Below are 22,445 nucleotides of genomic sequence, written 5' to 3' on the forward strand. Positions count from 1 at the left end.
AATGAATCAGTGTTTTTTTCTTATCAGCCTTCTTCACTGTTCAGCTCTCAAATCTGTACATAGTAATTTGGAATACAAGGCTGTGGATGGTCTTATCCTTGGTCTCTAATGACACATCTTTGCTCTTGGTCATCTTTCTTAATTCTTCCATTGTTGCCTTACCTAGCCTCAGCCTTCTCTTGATTTCTTAGTTGCAGCCTCTATTTAAATTGATCACCGAACCAAGGTAAACAAAATCTTTAACAATTTCAATGTATTTATTTAAAGTTGCATATTCCTTCTGTAGTAATGATTTTTCTCTTCTTGATATTCAAAATGAGTCCTACTTTGGCACTCTTTTTTCATTACAAGTCATTTTAAATCACTGCTACTTTCTGCACTTTTTCTTCCATTCCCCGGTAGGATGGTATCATCTGCGTATCTTAAGTTATTGATATTTCTTCCACCAATTTTCACTTTTCCTTCCTCTGAGTTTTGCCTATTTATTAATTAGTTTTTTACAAATGGTACACTGAACCTCAAATTAATAACTGGGCAGTTTTCACTGCCAGTCTTAAATATAGCCATCATTTTAAAGGTTGGTGTACAGAAATGGTGTGTTGAAGCCTGAATATACCTTTGAAATTTGTGTGTGATTGTTAATTTCTAAATGTAGCTTATTTTTAGATTTTAGTTTTTTTGAAAAAACAACTTCTATGTAGTCTACAAAGTTTTATAAGTTAGAAAACTCCCAAATAGAATGGAGTAAGATTTTGTTGTAATTAAATACCCAAACATGATCAGCTGGCTATTTTATATCTATGAGAACACAGAGCTAAGTTGTTCCTTCTTTGTTAGCTGAGAGATAGTTGCTTGTACTGATTGCTACAGCGATGGTGGAATCTGCTTTTGATATGGAAGAAAAAGTACAATAGAATTGTTGAAACTCTTTGGAGGCCAGGCATCCCCATATCTCACCAGAGATTATTCTGCATAATATATGATCTTTATATTTCAGAAGGGTTTTAGAAACTCTTTTTTAGTAATTTGATGGATAAAAGGGTAAGCCCTTTGCTATTTTATTTATTTAAAAATTTATAATTATTGCAACTCAAATTCTGATTTCTAAGAACTGATTATAATTTAACAAATATATTCTAATTTCAGAACAGTTTTGGATCTAAAAAAATATTCAGGACTTTTGAAGGGAAGTGGATTTATAACTGATTTTTAAAATTTCATTTTTACCAGAAGGGATGTTTTAGATCTGGGCAGAAGTTGACCTTTTTCATTATATTTAAAGTCATAGGGGATAGTGTTCTTAGACTGGCTAGAGTAAGTAAAAAATGGAATAATCTAGAATATTTGACATAAATCTCCTAGGAAACTGAGAAAAAAAGTGAGGTGTGTTATACTTTCTCTTAATATTTATTGAGTCTTATTAGAAAGTTGAAGAAAGAAGGTTTTATTATACAGATAAGAATAGGTAAACTAGTCACGCACTTCTAGTTAGGTTTTTGTTTTAATGCATACTGTAAACTATTTTGATGTCTTTGAGTTCTGGACTCTAATTTTTAATTTTTCAAATTTGTTCCTGTATTAGTTTCCTAGGACTGCCATAACAACATACCACAGGCTGTGTCGATAAAATGATATTTATTTTCTTACAGTTGTGTGGAGGATAGAAGATTAAAATTAAGGTGCTGGCCGGGTTGATTTCTACTGGAGGCCTCTGTCCTTGACTTGCAGATGACTGACTTCTTCCTGTGTTTTCACAGGATTTTTGTTCTGTCCTGTCTGTTGTCTGTGTCCTGATCTCTTCTAAGGATAGCAGTCATATTGGATTGGGGCCCACCCTATTCACCTCATTTTAATTTAATTGCCTCTTTAAAGACCCTGTCTCCAAATATAGTTATATCCTGAAGTACTAGAGTTAGGACTTCAGCATATGAATTTGGATGGAATTGGGGGGGGTGGGGGGATGGGGTGCAGTTCAGCCCATAACAATTCCCTTATCTTTTCTTCTTCTGATTATTTGTTGTGGTGTCAACAGGGAAACTGTAATAGAACTGGTTCAGTTTTCACTGCCACTCTTTAATATAGCTTTCATTTTCAACATGAGTTTACAAAATGAGGTGTTGGGGCCTATTTCCCAACATGCTTTTTATCTTTGAGTTCTGTGGATCAAAATCTAGTAACTTTAGATCTTTATTTTAAAATCCTGTATTCTCAGGAGATAAAGCTTTAGAATTTTAATAGATAAGTGTTAGATTCTATTCTGCACAAAGAATCTCTCCGAACCCAAAGAGCAGAACCAAAAGTAATGGCATCTGTTACCCTTTAAGGCTGAAGTAACAATAAACTAAAAAGATAGAGAGTTATTATGCCAAATACTGTATGAAACTCAATTTTATATAACAGGACAGTTTCCTCATATTTCATTAGGTAGTAACACCTGTCCTGCTTTGCTGATTACATCAAATAAGTTTTGCTTACAAAAGATAGCTTTCACAAACTAAGTCTTTGTAATGTGTTAGTTTAGACGTGATATATTTAATAAAGATGTTACTTAAAATAATATTAACTGAACATTATTTAAATATTAGTACTTCTTAATTATCACAGATCTTGTGCCTCCTGCATTTCGTATGTCTTCTCTGTAGAATGGTAATGCAGTAACACACCTCCAAATTTGTGCATATGGAGGGATTTAAAAATGTCATTGCCATGCAGATGTTAGGTGTGTCGTATGTGTTGGGTGTACCACTACTGGGGACAACTTCTGTTTTGACTAAGCAATTGGACTAGCTGACAGACAATTACAACCAAATATCTCTCCAATCAAGGAACTTTGAATATTTTTTGTCACCCTCCTTCTCTATAATGTCCAAGTTAACACATTTTTATTGGTATGACTTCTCTCCACACTCTTTGTGATTTTTTTTCCTCTTTTAAACTTCCCTCAATGTTAATTTTCACTTGAAGTAAAGTATGTAATTAAAATTAGCTTAAATCTTGCCTCCTTTGAGGAATACTTGCTTTTACTGAGTTACTTATTAAAATTTTAGGAATTGCTAAGTAAATAACACAATGAAATATTTAAAAGTTTAAGTTGGAGATAATATATTGAACAAATTATCTGCTATTGATCATTTTCATTAAGCACAATGGGAATATTTTGATTGAAGGGAAAATAATGTTGATTAGGTCAGTTGTCCTTATTTTAAAAAAGTTTTATAAAGACAAAAACTCTAATGACATTGCTTTAATTTTTAGGAACTTTTATTTTGATATTATTTCAGATGTATAGAATTACACATTTTAGAAAATTTGCAAAATTTCAAATTATTACAAAGAATATTTGAACACCTTTCACTATGTCTCTATCTGTATATGTCTTCTTTACCTGAAATATTTCAGAGTATATTGCAAGCCTGGTGCTCCTTTCTCCCATATATGTCCATATATCCTAAAATTAAGAAAATTATTTAATACTACAACAGTACCATTATCAAAATAGGATATTAACAGTGAAATATTGCTATCATTTAATCTACAGATCATATTCAGGTTTCACCAATTGTCTCATTAATGTTTTTTATAGTAAAAGAAAAATGATTCTGCAGCATCCTACATTACTTGTTATGTCTCTTTCTCTCTATCTGGATCATTTCCTTAGTCACTTTTTGTGAACCACAGTTTCACAAGGACCTTTCCTTTTTTTTTTAAATCAGGACAAGCCATTTATTTTATAGAATGTCCCTCATTTTACATTTTTTTTTCCTCATGGTTATATTCAGTTTTGCATTTTTTGCAGGACTATTACAGAAATTATGATGTTCTTTTATGAGCATTATATAGGAGATTCATAATGTGTACTTATCCTATTACTGGTGAAGTTGGCTTGGTTAAGGGCTATGTGTCTCACATTTCTACACTACAGAGTTCCTATTTGTCCCCCTTTGTCATTTGACAATGACACAGTTATTGAGAGGTCTTCTGAAGTAAAACAGAGCCCTATAGTGAATTTGGTCCTTTAAACTTTCATGACAAGTGTTTTATAAAAGAAAACAGCACATAATAGTATAGCTGGTTATATTTAATACATGCTTTCATATACATTTTTCTATGAGGAAGATCAGGAAGGGCAGGTCATCTCTAGAGTGACATAAATTTCAACCCTACTTCCACCATATACGATAGGTATGTTTCTCAATTTGCTGCTTATTCATTCATTCATTATATATTTATTTGTCTAGTATATATATACATATAGTATGTACTTTCTGGGCACTAGATATAGATAAAATTAAATCATTCACTTAGCTTTTAATATTATTTCCCCACCTAGCAGAGATGTGTCAGTAGTGTTGATATAAAGCCCTGGGCGCATAGTAGGTTCACCTCTTGAATACTTGAAGTGATAAAATGCTTTCTCATATGAAATTTGTTTCTACCAGTAATAGAAGGGGGCTTTACACTTGTTCTTTTCTTATTATATTTATGCTATAAAATCTTGTTTCTCACAAAACCATAATTTACTTTCAAAAATACATTTTTTAAACTAATAAGATCTTTGCTTAGCGTCTCATTTATTTTACAAAGGTTAGATGCTTATTTTAGTAATGATTTGTCATTAAAATTATGTCAAAATGTCTTAAAATTGTTGTTGAAACTGTAAACAAACTCATAACATACACAGAGCTAATTATGGATGCCATCTGTTTATTTTTACAAAGCCTTTTTTTTTTTTAAGATCATGGCATTGTCTGCCTATGATAAGCCTCAAGATTATTATAATAAGTCCTATCCTTCAATTAGTGCAGTTTGAGACGGGAAGGCATTTTGTTTGTCCACTGACCTTTTCTCATGTCAAAATGTATGAAATATGACATGTCATGATAAAGAAAGTATTGTGAAGTGCATTTTGAACATGCTTAATTTTTATGAGAAAAGAAATTATATCAAAGCAGCAGATGTGGCCAAAGTTTTATTTAAACTTTTCGAATTTATTCAAGGCTTTAGGTGAGAGACAGATTATCTGTTCTTTGCAAGTGCCGTAAGGGATTTGTTTTAGCTTAGTTAAGGTTAGGAACTTGTAAGCCATCAGTCAAATTTAAAATGATGTGTATTCCTGTTAGTATCTCTGTATGTCAATACATGTTTTTGTACATGTGTATCTCATGTGTTAGTGTAGAAGGCCAGGGATTCCCGTGACAGCATCATCCAAAGTAGTTATCAGCAATTTGCTGAGAGAGCAGAGTGATTTCACTGGCTCGGTTTTGCTATTGTGCATGCTAAGCACTCCCCACGTAAGTCTGGAGGGAAAACAACCTGCAGGATCCATCTGCTCCTTTCTGCTACATTGCATTGATGTAAGAGTACGCTAATCTGGTTGCTTGTCAGGACAGGTTAGTGAAAGCATGCAAGCGGGTGAGACTTAGGCTAGACTAGTGCTTTGGAAAATCACAGCTGCCTCTATAGATGCCATGCTAAGTGTAGCAGAATAGGTTCATTATCAGCCACATTGAGGACTGCAGTTAAATACATAATTTTCAGTTATGAATTAGTTTCAAAATTGAAAGTGTTAAACATTGCTGGACCACATCTAATTAAAAACTAGGAAAAGTAATACAGATGTTTACAAATACTTTTTAGGTATAAGTTTTTCTTATGCTTTGTACTTTATTGTGTTTATTCTTTTATTTTCTTAGTTTTTTTAGTCAAATATCATTAAATGTTAAATGTTATTAACCTTACTTTATCTAGAAATTGTTGAAATTGTCTTGCTTATTTCCATTTATTTACCTATTCCTACACCTATTGACTGGCACATCTTGGCATTGCAGGTTGAGCATCCTGTCACAGAATGTATTACTGGCCTGGACCTAGTCCAAGAAATGATCCGTGTTGCCAAGGGTTACCCTCTCAGACACACACAAGCTGATATTCCCATCAACGGCTGGGCAGTTGAATGTCGGGTTTATGCTGAGGTAAATGAATGATGTTGGGAGGAAGGATGGTGGTTGTATCTGAGTCTTGAGACCCAAAGTATATAGTTAAACAACAAGGTAAAGTTAGGTTTTTATAATCTGTGTCAAGTATTTGATTATGTAATCCAGAATTGAACCAGAAAATAAGGTTAGATAATTTTGACATAATTAAAAATAATTTTAAAGGATTGAGTTTACCTAATTTTTGAGTGTGTTTTTTTTTCTGGATGGAGAAATAGCTACTGATCAATCAGTTTAAGGAGCAACAAAGCATTAAATAATCTTGTGCTTCAATGGACCATGGTTTTTGTTTTGTTTGCTTTGTGTTTGTTTCGTTGTTTTAAACCACATTTGAAATAAACAGAAGCATTGTTTCTGTATTGTTTAAGAGCCTGCCCTGAGTACACATTAGATGTTATTTCAATATTTACTTAAATTTTTCCAACAGTTTTTTTCTAAAAAGTTTATCCCTTATGATTTCATGAAAGGGTTGAAATTTAAATTGCCAAGCTTTTAATAAAACTTTTCATTCATAATTTTAATTACAGATTTTACTTATAAACTCTAAGCTCAGTATAGTACATTTACATCAATTTATAAGTATAACTATATAAATCAGATAATAAAGCAGTCAACATCTGAAAATGCTTTTTTCATATACTTAAAACTATAATGTAAGGAAACGTTTATACTGTCTTTTACCTTTAGACATTGAAGCCCACCTGTCAAAATAAAAATTAAATTAGCAGTATCTGTGTTTAAGAATACTGGAAGTTGTTTGAAGTGTTGTTTAAGGATCTTGAGAAATATGTTTTGGCTTTGTTATTGTTAATGCTTTTTATTTTATTTGAAGTGTTATTCTTTTCTCTCATTATTATAACACTAAACTTAGGTAAATTTTATCCTGATTTTCTAAGGTATGTACAAATTGAGCACATGTCTACTACCACGTGGAAAACTTTTTTCAGGATTTTATTTGAAGAACAAAATTCTCAAATTTCACCATATGTGAGCTGTTTTAAGAAAAAGAAAAAATATCTTTAGTACACTACACTTGTTGTTCTTAACTTGAGTATGTTTTGATGTAGTGCTTAAGTTATTTTATTTTTGCCCAAGGCATTCTAAGAAGATTTATAAAAAGTTGGAATTTTACCAATTTCAGTAAAATACAATCAAGGGCAGATTCAATTCTGCTCACAATTCTGTTTGATTTTTAAATATACTTCTAAGTTATCTAGAGTGTAAGACAATAATATTCTGAAATCTGTGATTTGATAAGTACTGTATGTTGAAAAATAGACCTATAAATGCTTCGTCAGTGTATAAATATTTAACCTTGCGCTGGTTTATGTTTCAAAGATTGTGCTTTCTTTCCTTTTGACTTTCAGGACCCTTACAAGTCTTTTGGTTTACCATCTATTGGGAGATTGTCTCAGTACCAGGAACCAATACATCTACCTGGTGTAAGTCATTAAGCTATAATACCAAGTGAGGGGTTAAAAATTCTGATTTATGTCATACTTTTATGTGAAAGCATGTCACCCCCAAAGGTTATAAATTGAAAGACAAGTGGAATTCATGGGGAATCACAGTTTTTTGTTTTTTAATATTTAGTATTTTATAATGTGTAGGAAGTCAGAATTCACTTAATGGGAAGTCTGGCAACATCTGACTTCTAAATCTATATAAATTATACTTTACAATGTTCCCAATTCTCTCAAAAATTGTAATTAAACAGCATGGAATCCTAAGAATGGGAAATGACTTTTCTATGTAAAATTTAACCATTTAATAAATCTAATCCAGTATCCCTGTATAGTCAGTTGTCAAGAAATTCAAGCACAACATCAGCTTGTTAATTAAAATGGATTAAGGAAAACAAACTACCTCATTTTGTTAAGCATCATGGGCTTAAGTACATTATTTATACCAGTTAAAGAAAAGTGACCAATGCCCACTTTATTCCATAGTTCTTTTATATTTAATAGTTGTTCCTTAAATAGTTTTTCTTGCATAAAAAGAACAAGGACATACCCTTTTTTTAATCAAGGTAATAAGTGTGTGTGTATATATACATATACACACACATACACACACGTATATATATACATATATATATACACACACACACACACATATATATATGACATGATGTTAGCTGGTGGATGACAAGACAGTACCATCTGTGAATATGATTATTCAGTTTGATTACTGGCATGAAGATGGTGAAAGATTACAGGGAGAGTTCTAAATTTGAAGATGTTATTGGATATATGATTTATTTCACTTTTTAAAATTGTTTTTGCCCATGAGCTTTCTAAAGGGACTTGACCCTTTCTAGGGTTGGAGACTCCATGCTGTGTTCAAAGCCAGAAGGGAGAAAAAAATTGTAAAGATTTAACAGGCATTATGTGATATTGAATAGCAGATGAGAAAACAAGTATAGGGACACATCTAAACTTTTTTTAATCAAAGAAAAAGTATTATAAGAACTCATAATGATTACTCCAGTTGTTAGAAGTTTTCACCATGTTGTAATAGCTCACAGAATGTCAAACATTTTGCCCTTGCAAGTTTTTGCAATTTGCAATTTTCAAACGTGAAACCTGTTGAAAGCACAAGTGATAATGGACAACTATACCCCCTACAGTCTTTGTCCCTCCAAATCTTTCTTCAATTAATGCTGCGGCAGGAATTTTATGTAATAACATTTGTGGTTGTGAGCCATCCATAGATAGAAAAAACAATTAAAATGCCTTAAATGTTCTGCTTACTGCTGTTATTTGCTTGTGTGAATGTTGCATGTCAGCTAAATGGACCAAGGAATAGATAAAGCAATTGGGTGCGGGAGAGTGCACACTAAGCTTTGTCTATCATTATTGCTGGGAGCAATCAAATTGATGTCAGCAGGACAGTAGATGCGTTGACAGCTGTAATTATGTATCTCCATGGTGATCACTTTTGGCCTGTCATGGAGGCCCGTGAGTCCCCTGCCTTGGAAGCATTTAATCAGATTGGACTGTCACTTGTCAGGTAGACATGGCGGGCTGGGAGTTGTGCTGGGGGGAGAGGTGAATTGAGAATGAGGGGTGGGAGGTGGCTTACAGTTTCGCGAGTCCACTGCTGGTACACAAGAAAGATATTTAAATTATGCCAGGGGTTTCTGAGCAGTGGTTTAAGACTCTCATACATATATGCTTGGGTGTTTTCCTCCTTGCATTCTTAAACGAAATCAGTCGTTTTAAACATAGGAATTCCTTTGTGTCTCTTACCATTTTGGTCACAAGAATACACACTTCAGAGTTAACTTATGGTTTGTACTTTTCACATGCTTCTTTAAGCCTAAAATTTACTTCTGTTGCAAACACAAGGGCTTTCTTTTTATCTTTGGCCACCATATCTATAAATTTGTTATTTTCATACTGCAATTTTGCTCTGCTCATAAATTTGTGGATAATTTTGTTTGACTTTATTCTTAAAGCTTTTGGTACAAGAGCTAAATTTTTTTTTATATATTTAGTCTTTTTTCACTTGGAGGAATGCTGTGTTCAAAGCATTGATTTTACTTGATTTTACTTTTAATTCATTGTTAGACATTTTAAAAAGCTGGTTATTATTTGGAAAAAGATGCATAAACAAATTGTAAGTGGGAGTTTTCTTTGTTACACTTTTAAATTGGGAATGTTGATTTGCTTATACAAAGATACGTGTTGATTATATATAATACATCTTGATTTTAATCTACATATTTTTACATGAAAATGACATATCTTCTGTAATCATAATTTTGATAAATAACAAAAACATAGTTATATCTGGTGGCCCGAGGTAACCTTACTCTTGGGATGCTTTTATTTAAGGTAACTAAAATTTTAAATTATGAATCACAGGAGAATGTAATAAATATTCTTTATTGTCTGATTTTATCAGTGGGTTGAAAATCAAAGTCCCACACTGGCTTTATATCACTTTATATAGCAAATCATGGAATATATTAAAAGATAAAAGTTCTAGAACTTGTATCAATCTCAATTTTAAATACAGCTTTAGCAAGCATGCTATGGTTTTAAATAATACATTGGGGTAAAATGAGCTCTTAAACTTTTTGCGACTAAAATTAAGAAATTGCAAGATGTCTTTTCTGTTGTGTAACTTGATTACAAGTTGCCATTTTGGGCTATTTAAATGTGGGAGAAGACAGATTATGATTTATTGCTTTCACAGATGCCCCATTAATTCTTTTCTAGTTTATACAAACACTGAGAATTTTATAGAACTTCAGTTTATGTCCAAAAGTATGTTTTTGGAAAATAGAAAGCGAAGGATATTTTTAAGTGCACTGAATGACTTTCATTTAAAATTAAGGTTTTCCTATATGAATGTGAGTGCAAATATAAATCTCCATATTTTTGTGTTTACAAATACCAAAATAAAAGCATTCTGGGTTAGTTATAATGTTACCTTCTGAAACCTTACAAAGAGAATAATAATAGTGTGACTTTTTAAAGAGAATAAAACTATGCTTTATCTTTTGATGTCACTGTAATAAAGCCATCATCATGTCCTCACGTGGATATCCTAGACAAGAGGTTCTACATACGGTCCCTTGGCAATTGCCTGAATTAAAATATTAAAGGCCTAACAGCCGCTGAGTTGACCTTTTTCTGCCTTGCTGCAGACAGATGAGCTGCCGTTTATTAGGAAGTCTTCTTCCCACAGGTGAGGAGCTACGTGAGCTTCCACTTTTCTCTTCCCACCCCTTTACAATGTTGGGCATCAAAGTCCTGCTCTTCTAGCAACTTCCATTAAATTCTTCCATTTGCAAGACCCCTAAGACATGCTTGATGGTCTTAAATAGTATTTGGATTAGCTTTAAGTACTTCAGATTCCAAAACTTAAAGACAATAATTTAATAACTATTTCATCCTCAGCAACTGCTCGTTTAAAAAGTTTTACATGGCTAACCTCTGTGCCTTATTGCTGGTATCAAACTGGGAAATGAAAACAAGGATCAGTGACATACTAACTAACTTGTTGGCTGGTTAACAGCAATCGGACTCTTCAAAAGAATTTTTTGAACTGGTACTATTTTTTTCCCCTCATGAAAATTGCAAAATCAGAACTCTATTTGGGGCTGTGTCCTTACAAAGCAAATCCATGAAAAAAGCTGTGTAAACATTAAAGTTTCAGGGGCTAACAGTAACAGAAAAAAGGTGTTTTACAGTTGAGAGGATGAGGCAAAAAGGGAAAGTGTTACAGACATGAAAGCTCCAAGACTAGCTTTCCAATAGAGCTGATGAGCAGAGCTCTCAAGTCCTGCTGCATGGCTTGACTGGGGTCCTCAGTGGAACTCTCAGAAGGGTATAGTGGGAGCGTGATTAGAAGGGGCATCATTCATGCTATGCGTCAGATGGAGACACCATCAAAAAACTACAAATGCATTGCAGGATAGTGATGTATAAAGGCTACTTTTTCTCTTTCCTGTTTATTCGTTTCTTCATTTAGTAGGAGAATGAAAAATATGTTGGGCAGCATATTAAAAGACCAAGATATTTTGGTCTCTATATATTTCTAGATTGTTGCTGTTTTCTAGAAGTTAAATGTTGAGATTGAAATTATTCACCTGTTCCGTAGTCATTAAATTTGTTCTTAGCAAAACATCTGTCTGTACAATATGAAGTTACTTTCATTTTTTTTTTTTTTTTGTCCTCTAGGTCCGGGTTGACAGCGGCATCCAACCAGGAAGTGACATTAGCATTTATTATGATCCAATGATTTCCAAAGTTAGTTCTGTTTCTTGATGGCTTCTTTCAGTTTTCTTCTGAAAAGGCAATGGACCTGTTTAATTAAAAAGTTTGAAAATGGTCCTTTATTTGATTCATGTGCTAAAATTAAACAAGTACTATGTACTGATGGAAAAGTGAAAGCTGAATAGATTTTCATTTAAGGCAGACATTTCAACGTCATGTTAGTTTGCAACACTCCCTCCTCCCCTATCAAATCAAATCAAACTACTAACCCGCCCTCCTCCCCAACCCCAATAACAAATTTACCTAACCAATGACAGAAATCCAGACTATTGCAGTGAGGAAGGGTTAACAGCATTTTGTTGCCTATTCCTGAAAATTGCCTGTGATAAATAAAGCTAATGAATGGCAGGTGATGTCAGAGTTTGGTTGATAGTCTGTGTGTGTTAGGGTACTTTTATCTTTTCTCTTCAAATTTTATAAATCACTAATTATATAGATTTGTCATAATTAAATTTTATGTAAGAGTACAGGGTGTCTTTTTGGCTACGAGTCTTTGAAATTTGACTTTCCTGCTTACATTAACAACTTTACTCAAACCTTTAGATTTTTAAAAAATGTTTAGAATTTTAAGATCTTAGAAAATGTAAAATTCTGGTACCATAGTTAGAATTGTGTGTTTTATTTAGGAAATCCTATTTTTCTCTGAAGTTTTATACTTGAATTGAAAGGTGGCTTTTTTATTAAAAATCTTATTTCTCAAGATGGTTTCCCCTGTTTTTTTCTGGGGTACTTTTAAATAGCTTCAGTAAACAATTTTTTAATTTTCTTTTTTCATTTGTTTTTACACTTGTATTGTTAAATGAGCTTTAGGTATTTTGTTTGTTAGAGAAACATTATTTAAAAAAATAGAATAAATTGATTTAAATAGATAATGGTTTCATTTTTAGATGAATACATGTCTGTTCAGAAGCAGTTCTGAAAATTAATTCAAGCTAATTAAAATACTAAAATGTACTAAGTGTATTACACAAATGTTTTGAAAGTACTAAAATGCAAGTTGACTAATGTAATAACCAGAAAAGTCTTTCATGAATTCTTAAGGTGTTATCTTACTGCTAATATGTATAAGATATATGTAAGTAAGCACAGAATCATATAGAACAGTAAATTTTTTTTAGCTTCTATTGTATGTTATTTGTAAATGTTAGCTATTCAGGGTATCAAATTTGGAAATCATAGAGAAATAGGGAATGGAACATTTACCTAATCTTCCACTAGTCCAGATGTTTCATTTTCATATCTTTTCTTTTAAATGTTTATGCTTATTTTTGTTCATCTCAAATAGCTCTTTACTATGATAGTGAAATATAGGAGAAGAGTTTGAAGTAGCTTGATTCTAATATTTACTTAGAAAAATCTTAATTGACATACTTAATATAAACTGACTCACTGTGAAATTTGAAAGATATTATGGGAAATCTGTCATGAAATATTTTAATTTTTAATAAGGTGAATTTTTTTATAGATTGGTATATGTATCTATATAAATTTTTTTGTTTGCTTTTAGCTGGTCACATATGGTTCTAATAGAACTGAAGCACTTAAGAGAATGGAAGATGCACTGGATAATTATGTTATTCGAGGTAAAAACAAGCATTTGATGTCCTGTTGTCATCCATCCAGTTCTAGAAAATAGCATGAAGATTTACTAATCAGGGAATTTGATTCAATATTTGCTTATAATTTGTTTAAGTGGAATAAGAAAAGCTTGAATTAATTAAACTGACATACTAATTAGGAATAACTTTTATTTTCTTTAGCCGTCCTATACTTTGCATGCATTTATATATATGTATATATATCTATATCTATCTATCTTACATCATATTATATTATATAACTTAATTTATGACCTTTCCTAGATGAACATTTAATATTTTATAGCTATACATTACATGTAAAATAGTTTTTCATTCTGAAGACTGCCAGTGCAGTTTGACAGCAGATTTGTTACATTATTGTCTCTGTATTTTTTTAAAGTATGAAACTTGAAAATGTATGGAGATGTGAAATACAGCGGCTTACAGTTTACTAACTTGAGGGTAGAAGGAAGAGTTCTTTGCTTCTATGAATTAGGACAAATTATAGAATATTTTCAAGCAAATACAATTTTGTGACCTTATGTACATATGGGATAATTCTGATACCAAAGGGTGAATCTGTAATCCTTTAGGGTATATACTGATAACTAATTTAGGAACAGCCATTACATTTAAAGAATTAAAGTTATACTAATTCCCCTTTAGGAGTAAGTTGCATTCTAAATGTTATTAGCAACTTTCCATTCATAATGAAAAGGTCATTTTACTTTAGCCTAACATAAATTATCATCAACTTCAAAATAATGGACTTTAATATCAAACTTAAAGTGTAAAATATAAATTCACTTTGAATTATGAAAGACTCATGTAGGAAAGACCATATATAAACAAGATTGAAAGCCCATTTTAGGTCATTCTCAGTGTTGTGTGCTGGATTATAAGCTTTCATTGCACCCTGGTCCGCTTCCCCAAAGCATTAACCATAACTGTAGTTAATGAATTAGTTGGGTAATTAATTGCTAAATGTTGGTTTGCCTCATAAGAATATTAGGTACATTAGGGCAGTGATGGTGTTTATCTTATTTACTTGTGTATTTCAAATTCTTAGCAGTGCTTGACACATGGTAGGTGATTAATATTTGCTGAATGAATTACTAAAAGATTGAGTAATAACTATGCCTATTTCAAGGAGTTTCTAGTAAATTTGGTGTGAAAATAAATACATAAAAATAAGTATAATATAGATAGGTAGATATCTCAATAGTGGAGTGAAAAAGTAGAGTGAGAATTCAAATGTGGGGAGGGTATCTGTCTTTCCTCACCTCCCCCTTTTGGTCCTTTGAAAGTAACATGAGTACTGATTTAGGACTCATAAGTGGCAGCATTTTAAAAAAGATTGGTAACTTACTCTGTAGGTAAAAGTGATGGCACACTCAGAAGTGTGACTTGCTATTGAATTTTGGAAAAACAATCTGGCATTAGACATTAAAGTAAAAGTACATGCCCTTGGCCCTAGCTGTTCAGTTCTGGGGACTCTTTCCTACAGAGTTAAAAGACCGAACTGTGATGATGTTTACAAGGACATTTACAAAAGAACTGTTTGTAGTAACCTAAATTCTGACCCACCACAGTGTCCACTAAATGGATGAATGATTGAATAACTTAGTGTGCACATTCACTATAAAATTCCAGGCAGGTCCATATGTGTTGTTAAAGACTTGATGACATGTCCATATGTGTTAATGTAAAAAAACAATTCGCAGAATTATATGTAGTACAATCTTATATTAGTTAAACCACCACTTTCCAATCCTAAAATATGTTTAGTTGTGTTTGAATGAGCATAGGCAAAGATGTGATTATATACATATCAGATGAAAAACATGCAAATATTTATGTGTTTATGAATATATTATTTTAGCTCAGAAGATTTATCAAAGAGGGGTTTTTCTTGATACATTACTTCTAGGCTTTATTTCAGGCATTTTTAAATCTAGAGAAAAGTTGAATGAACTGTATATTGGATACATGTACACTGCTAACCTAGATTAATTATTAAGTTTTTCTACATTGGCTTTTTTCTTCATCTTTTTCTTTCTCCATTTCTTTCCTTTCTCCTTCTTCCTAATCACCCTCCCTTTTTCATTTCCTCACTCCCCTTTCTCCTCTTTTTTTTCCTGAACTATTTAAAAGAAAGTTGCAGATGTCATGACACACCACTCCTAAATACTTTAGCATACATCTTCAGGGTAAGATCAAGAACCACAATACCACTGTTACACCAAAGGAAATTAACAGGAATCTCATAATATCATCTAATGTACTCTCCATATTCAAGGATCCCTTATTGTCCCCAAAGTGTCTTTTTAAGTCATTTTTAACCTTACAGTCTAGTCACAGTTTACACTTTATTTTTGGTTATGTATTGTTATTATCTTGCTCTCTTTGTATTTTATGTTTTAGAAGAATCAGGAAAGTTTTCTAATAGAATGTCTTACATTCTAGATTGGAGTTCCAGTAATGTTCCAGTGCATGCACTTGGGAAATGAACTGGAAAGCTGGGGGTTACAGTTGGAACGTGGTTTATTTTGAATTGGTGATTTTGAATGTGGTGCAGTTACTGGAAACTAGATGATTTTTCGGTGTGTCTATGAGACTAGGTAGCTTTAGCTGAAGACTAGTTTATTTGGAATGAGATCCGAAAACCTGAGTGGTGGGATCATCCACACAGGGTGACATGTGTTAGGATCAGAAGGAAGGTCATGAGTCAGGTAACATATGTTCTATAGTGAATGTTGGGTTGTGGCAAGGATGTTGACAGATGACAGGATTGAAGAAGATTTTATGACCAGATAAAATAAACCTTAATAAAACAGGTTTTTCCAAGGATTAGAATCGGTAATATTCTGGAAGAGACAGTAGATCGCAAGGAAGTATGTGAGGGTTGCTGGAGAAGTGAGATTCTTAAGGGCACTGAGGCTTTCAGGTGAGGCTAGGAGGTAGATGGAATGTTTTATGAAGATAGTGAAACAATAGACTTGACTGATGATGGAGCAGGAATCTCAGAAGATGTTGTGGAATCACTTGGAGAAGAGGGAAGAGGGGTTTTGCAGTGTTGGGGAATAGTTGGGTCAGTGGAGATTCTGACAATGAGGGATGGTCAGAGAAACTTGTACTCCCGGTGATGGGTGCAGAGTCCCAGCAATACCCTGGAGGAAGATGAGCACTTAGGCTCAGAGGTATTCTTGGGGGGCTGGGTCTGTATACTTCATCAAAATAATTTTTAATTCTGTTTACTTTTCTTTGGCCCTGCTGTCCCATGCTACCACCGTCTATATTGTGGACTAGCAAATAGCTTCCTGAGTGGGTTCTCTGTAGCTTCTCTTTACCTGCATCAATCCATCCTTCAGTATGGACTGAATAAATGTTTTAAAGTATAAACCCAATCAATGATCACTTCCTTGCTAAAATCCATTTAGTTTCTTCCCATTTCCTTCACATGGATGCCATAGTTTGATTTACACCACTTTCTCTCATGCCTTTTTTCCCCACTTCACTATTGCTGTCCTCTCTCGACCTGAGGACCTTCATAGTTAGGCTATTTTCTAAACACCTATAACAAAAATAATAAAAGATACAATGACCTAACAGAGATGCAGTTTAATTTCTCTTCCATGTAATAGTCCAGAAAGGATGTTGTCAGCAGCTGTTAAGGTGACTCTCACATTCACAGCAAATGGTTTTCATTTTGGGGTCCAAAGTGGCTACTTTCATGCCTATTGTCAGGTCTTAGCAGGAAGGTGGCAGGGGGAGGGGAGCTCATGTTCATTTTTTCAAAAAAATTCAGGGTATAAATTAGAAGGCACTCACTATTTCTGCTCCCGTGCTATTGGTGTATAGTCATATGGTCATACCTAGCTACTAGGAAGCTGAGAAGTATAGTTGATATCAAGTGGCCATATGCTAAGCTAAAAAGTAGAATTTCTTTTATTAAGGGAAGGGAGGAAGAATAGATATAGGTGGATGACTAGGGAAATAGGAATGTATACATGCATCTGCTCATTTGTGGGGGGAAAACACATACACAAGATCAGAACTAATAGGATGGTGTACCTATAAGGGACGTAGGGAGAATCTGGTGGAAACAATTGGGCAACATGAAACAAAATACATGGCACTAAGGGAAGAGACTTCTTTGATTATATATTTTTGTGTAATTCTGACTTTTAGATCTATGGTAATATTTCAAAATAAGTAAAATCATTAATGTTCTAGGAGAGTAACTCTAAATGGAATGCAAACAGAAACAACTGGACAGGAGTCTATAAATAATATGCTGAAGGAGAGAGAAAAAAAGCTAACCTAAGTAATTTTTAGCAATATGTTGACTGATGTTTGTAGGCTAAAGACAAAATATAAACAACTATTAAATTCTAGTTAATAGGTTTGTTTTGCCTAGTTCATAAATTAGCAGTTCTGAAACCAGTTTATGTATATTCTGGGATTGAGGAAATATATATATATATTTTAGATAAGAAGAGCCAGGTTTCTCACTGTCAGGAAGGAGTTACAGATGTGGGAATGGATAAGGGTAGACCCCTTTGGTGTTGAAATGAAATTGAAGGTATCAGTATGAATGAATGATGGTGCATCTGTGTGCACATATGTAAACACATTCTCTAGTTCAGAGTTTCTCAACTTGCACACTATTGACATCTTGGGGTAGACAGTTATTTGTTGTGGAGGGCCTGTCCTGTGCATCGTAAGATATTTATCAATATCGTTGGCCCCTACCTACACAAAATGACAGTAGCATCTCCTCAGTGTGTGTCCTGGGGGGCAGTCACCCTTAAATGAGAACCGTTGGCCTGCCTGGAGGTCACAGAAGCATTGATACCCATAGCAATGAGCCCACCAAACACTTAGATCTAGTTTTGTAAATATCATTCATCCATAAATGGAATCAGTACTCTTTGATAACATAGCTGATTTCAGGAAGATTTTAAAATGAGCCCAAAATATCTTGTATAAGAAAGTAATTGAGTATGCAAAAATGATAAGTCAAAAAGAAATAGGAGCCAGCTTTAAGAGGCTCCCACTGGCCACTCAGGGAAAACTTCAGCAAGGAAATAAAGAATGCTAGCAATTTATTATTAAGATGCATGGAATAAAATAAGGATCTCTGAGTCCTTACTGATATATATGTGTAAGAAAGATAATTGAGGGAGGAGGGACAGCTCTTCTTTACAGTAGATTTTTAGCTAGTAAGTATAGAAAAATCACCACTTGGCAAACACCAAATTGTCTTGGTAAGAATCAATGATGGTTGCTAAAATTAGTACATGAAAATTTATTAAGTATAATGGGAAAAATAGTACCTTTAAAGTTGAAAAACCTAACAACTTACCCAAATGATCAAAATGAACATCACTGGTGATGGGGCATATCAACATGTGCTTCTTGATAAATGCTGAAAAGAGCATATCATTTCTGTGACATTCTTTTCAAAAATGTATAACGTGAATATAATCAGGAGAACACATCAGACAAATCAAATTGGAAGACAGGATACAAAATAAATAGCTTGTACTCTTAAAAAAAGTGTTAAGGTCAAGAACACAAAAGTGGATTAACTTATCTAGATCAAAGGAAACTAAGGACATATGACAACTAAATGTAATGTGTCATTCTGGATTAGTTCCTGGACCAAAACAATTGTTTTTTCTTTTGTAGTAAAGGTCATAAATGAGACAATTGGTGGCATTTAAATAAGGCCCATAGATTAGATAATGATACTGTTATCAATGTTAATTTTCTGATTTGGTCATTGTACTGTGATTACATAAGAGACTTACTTTGGTTTTAGGAAATATACACTCAAGTATTTAGATGTTAAGTGCATCATGTCTGCAGCTTACCCTGAATGTTTAAGGAAAAAAAAATGTGTGTGGAGAGAGAGGGAAGAAAATAAAATGAATGATAAAACAAATAAATATGTTAAGATGTTAACATTTGTAGAATCTGGGAAAAGGACATACAGTAATTCTTTGTATCCTACTTTTGTGAAGTTTCTATAACTTTGAAATTATTTCAAATATAAAATGTTTTAAGAATAAGTGAAGAGGAGCATGCACCCTCCTCTCCCCAAAGCTAACATGTAAGGAATAAAAACAGGCATTTGTGATTAAAAAATATGTTAAGAAGGACACCAAAGGGACGACAGTTTACTCTCTAGTTTGATAACTGTGTAGTAGTTTAACTTTTCCCCCCTGAGTTGATTATGAGCTTTTGTTAAAGAATCTTTAGAGCAAAAATATAATTTAGTTAAAGTTAATTTCTGCATTCCCATGTGAAAAACAGTGGCTTTTGGCCTCTGTTTGATCCTGGCAGTGTGTGGAGCTAATGTCTGGCCAGTGTTTTGGAAGCAGCAGGTAGTCAGGAGAAAGCTGCTCCTAGGGGTCCTCTCTTCTGTTGGCTGGTCATGATTTCCCATACAGATGGGACTTCATGAACTTTGCCAGAGGTCATCCTCAATTCCCAGTTTAAAACTCAGAGTCATAATTTTTATGAGTGATTAATAGTATTGTTAAAATTATAAACCAAGTCTCAGAAAGTACCTCTACTGTCTGCTTACTGTTTGAACAAGGATTGGTTTAAACAGTATTGTTTTTCCTGGGACATAGAAAGAAACTAAACTAAGTCCAAAATGGTATTTTTCAAATATGTAGGATATCTTTGAACAGATCAGTGATTTTTTTTCCATTTATCTTATCTTTTGAGCTTTTAGACATAAAATAATTTTTTTTTATTATTCCTGTTTGGCTAATATATAGTAGTTTTGGGGGCAGTTGAGTCACCTAGATTCTGGTTATCTGACATTAGCCATTATTTTACCTTATAGTCATTAGGAAAGAAAAACACAATGATTTGATTTTATATAGTAATATATAATATTATATTCCAAGAATATTAAAGAAAAAATGCTTTGGTGTATTCATTTTACTCCTGAAACAGAATTTGTCAAGGTAAAAAAATATATTTTCATGCTGCATTTACTATTCAAGTAGAAAGATTTTTAAAAGTCCTTGTTGCTTCATTTGTGTGATTGAGTAGCTCTTTGATATCCAAAATATAAGTTAATATTTACTTTTAATTATTTTGAGTTGTGTCCTCTAAAATCAGTACTTTTTCAATTTTGAATGTGGAATAAAAATAAAACATACGATTTATCTTATAAAACTGCATACATTTTAATTTTTTGAATGTCATTAGTGGGCATCAGAAAATAACCTTATTTTTGTTCAATATATCATTAACTATTTCTGAAAGCTATGTTATATTTTACTGAAGACAGAGTCTGATGCCAACTATTTTGGCATTAGCCATACTAAGAGAAAGCCAGAGAAGTCAAGTATGAAGTATATAAAGTAAACAGTATCATTTGTATTTAACTGGAGGAGGTAAGGATAAAAATCCTGAGTTAGAGTGCCTTTCTAAGTTATTTACTATTTATGCAAAAAAGCTTATAAATCAACACATTCGGAATTGTTAATTTGCACATAACGCTTTTTTTTTTGAAATAAAATTACAGCTGTATCTTGATCTAACTTTCATCCTTTCCTGTAAATTATACATGAATAATTTTTGTTTTTCATTTCTCTGTTTCTCAGTCTGTTTTGGATACCTTTGCATGGATACTCACCTTCATTCTTCTGTATGTACATTCTAATCTGACTGCTATTCTGAACTCATCATGTAGACATCATCAATCTTGTCTCACAGGCATCTCAAATTTAACTGGTCCTGAACTTTTCCTCTCAAGCTGTTCCTTTTTGTGTAAAGGGCATTTTCTATCATGTAGAGCCAGAAGTTTAGGTGTTGTGCTTAACTTATCTCTCCCATTGTTGATAGCTACTATGCCACCAAGTCCTGTCTGCTTCCTAAATCTCTCTCAAGTCCATCTACTTTTCTTGATCTGTTTTGTCCACACCCTACCTGTGGGCTGAGGCCTTGCCATTATTCAATATGTCTTCTGCAATTGTCTGGTAATGGTTTTTCCCATCTTCAGTCTTGCCCCTCCCAATCCCTTTTTCAGTAGCAACTTGAGTGATTCCTGGAATGTACGTATCTAGTCATATCTACCCCTATTTAAACCATTCTGGTTGCTCTCAAAGTAAAGTAAAATCTTTGCATGGCTAACAGACCCTGAATGCCCCTGTTTGACTTTTCAGACACACTGTTCTCTCTTTTGCCTGTACATTTTGGCCATGGTGTCCTTTCAGTCTCACCCTAGAAATACCTGGTGGTATTCATTTGCTTTTTCAGCAGCACAAATTCTTACATAATTTAAGTTCCTTCCTAATATTACCCATGTTTGTGTCCTTCTGCATCTTTATTTTCTTTCCCAGCCAGGAAAATTAGTGTAAGTCAGAAATATGTCCCTTTTCCGGGAACACCCTACCTGTCATTTCCTGTGTGTATAAATCTCTCTGGCAAGATATCACCCTTTTCTTCTTCAAAAGGGCTTTAGTTTTGTCTGTTCATAAAATATACATCGAAGAGATTCATTTCCTTATTTAGTCTGTCCTCTTTCAAGGAATCTTTTATCTTAAATTCTTGCCTACCTATTTTGTCTTTCTAAGCATCCTAGCACCCTGCCTTTAATTGCTCTTCATTTTTGACTGTCCAAATATTACGTAAACTATAGGCAGATGTCACATTTTACAGTGATTTTTTTGGGTATATTGGTTTCACTAGAAGTTTCTTATACCTTCTGATACTTTCCCAATAGGTAAATGTATAATTACAAAGTTTTTAGAAACATTAGTTATTGAATATGGGCTAAGTTATTACCCACAGAGCAAGGTCGGGATAACTGTATTTCTCCTGGGAATGTGAAATATATATTTATTAAGTTGTCTATATGTGATAACTCCTTCCATGGATTATTTGTGTAGCTAAAGGAATAATATTAATATTTGAATTTGGAACTTTGTCTAAATGTTTTGAGGTAGTTTAAAGAAATTGAAAATCGGGTTTTATAAAATTTTAAGCACATGGTATCTTCTGAGTCAGAAACAGATGCTCAGAATTGTTCATACGATTGCTCTATGGTCTGTTAT

The 22,445-nt window shown here is 33.1% G+C and overlaps 1 protein-coding gene across 4 annotated transcripts in view; it reads left to right on the forward strand.

The window, feature by feature from the left end:
- PCCA (propionyl-CoA carboxylase subunit alpha) overlaps positions 1 to 22,445 on the forward strand; it is a 409,489-nt gene that overhangs the window by 195,958 nt on the left and 191,086 nt on the right. For 3 of the 4 annotated variants that reach the window (XM_054574346.1, XM_054574344.1, XM_054574347.1), the window contains 4 exons: positions 5,829 to 5,972; positions 7,361 to 7,435; positions 11,687 to 11,755; positions 13,290 to 13,365. In XM_054574346.1, coding sequence (XP_054430321.1) covers positions 5,829 to 5,972; positions 7,361 to 7,435; positions 11,687 to 11,755; positions 13,290 to 13,365 — 364 coding nt within the window. The remainder of the gene's footprint in view (positions 1 to 5,828; positions 5,973 to 7,360; positions 7,436 to 11,686; positions 11,756 to 13,289; positions 13,366 to 22,445) is intronic. The other variant, XM_054574345.1, reaches the window with a different exon arrangement.

The sequence above is a fragment of the Pteronotus mesoamericanus genome, unplaced genomic scaffold, assembly GCF_021234165.1.
Source record: "Pteronotus mesoamericanus isolate MK-2021 breed Mesoamerican mustached bat unplaced genomic scaffold, CSHL_Meso_final contig_26, whole genome shotgun sequence".
NCBI lineage: Eukaryota > Metazoa > Chordata > Mammalia > Chiroptera > Mormoopidae > Pteronotus > Pteronotus mesoamericanus.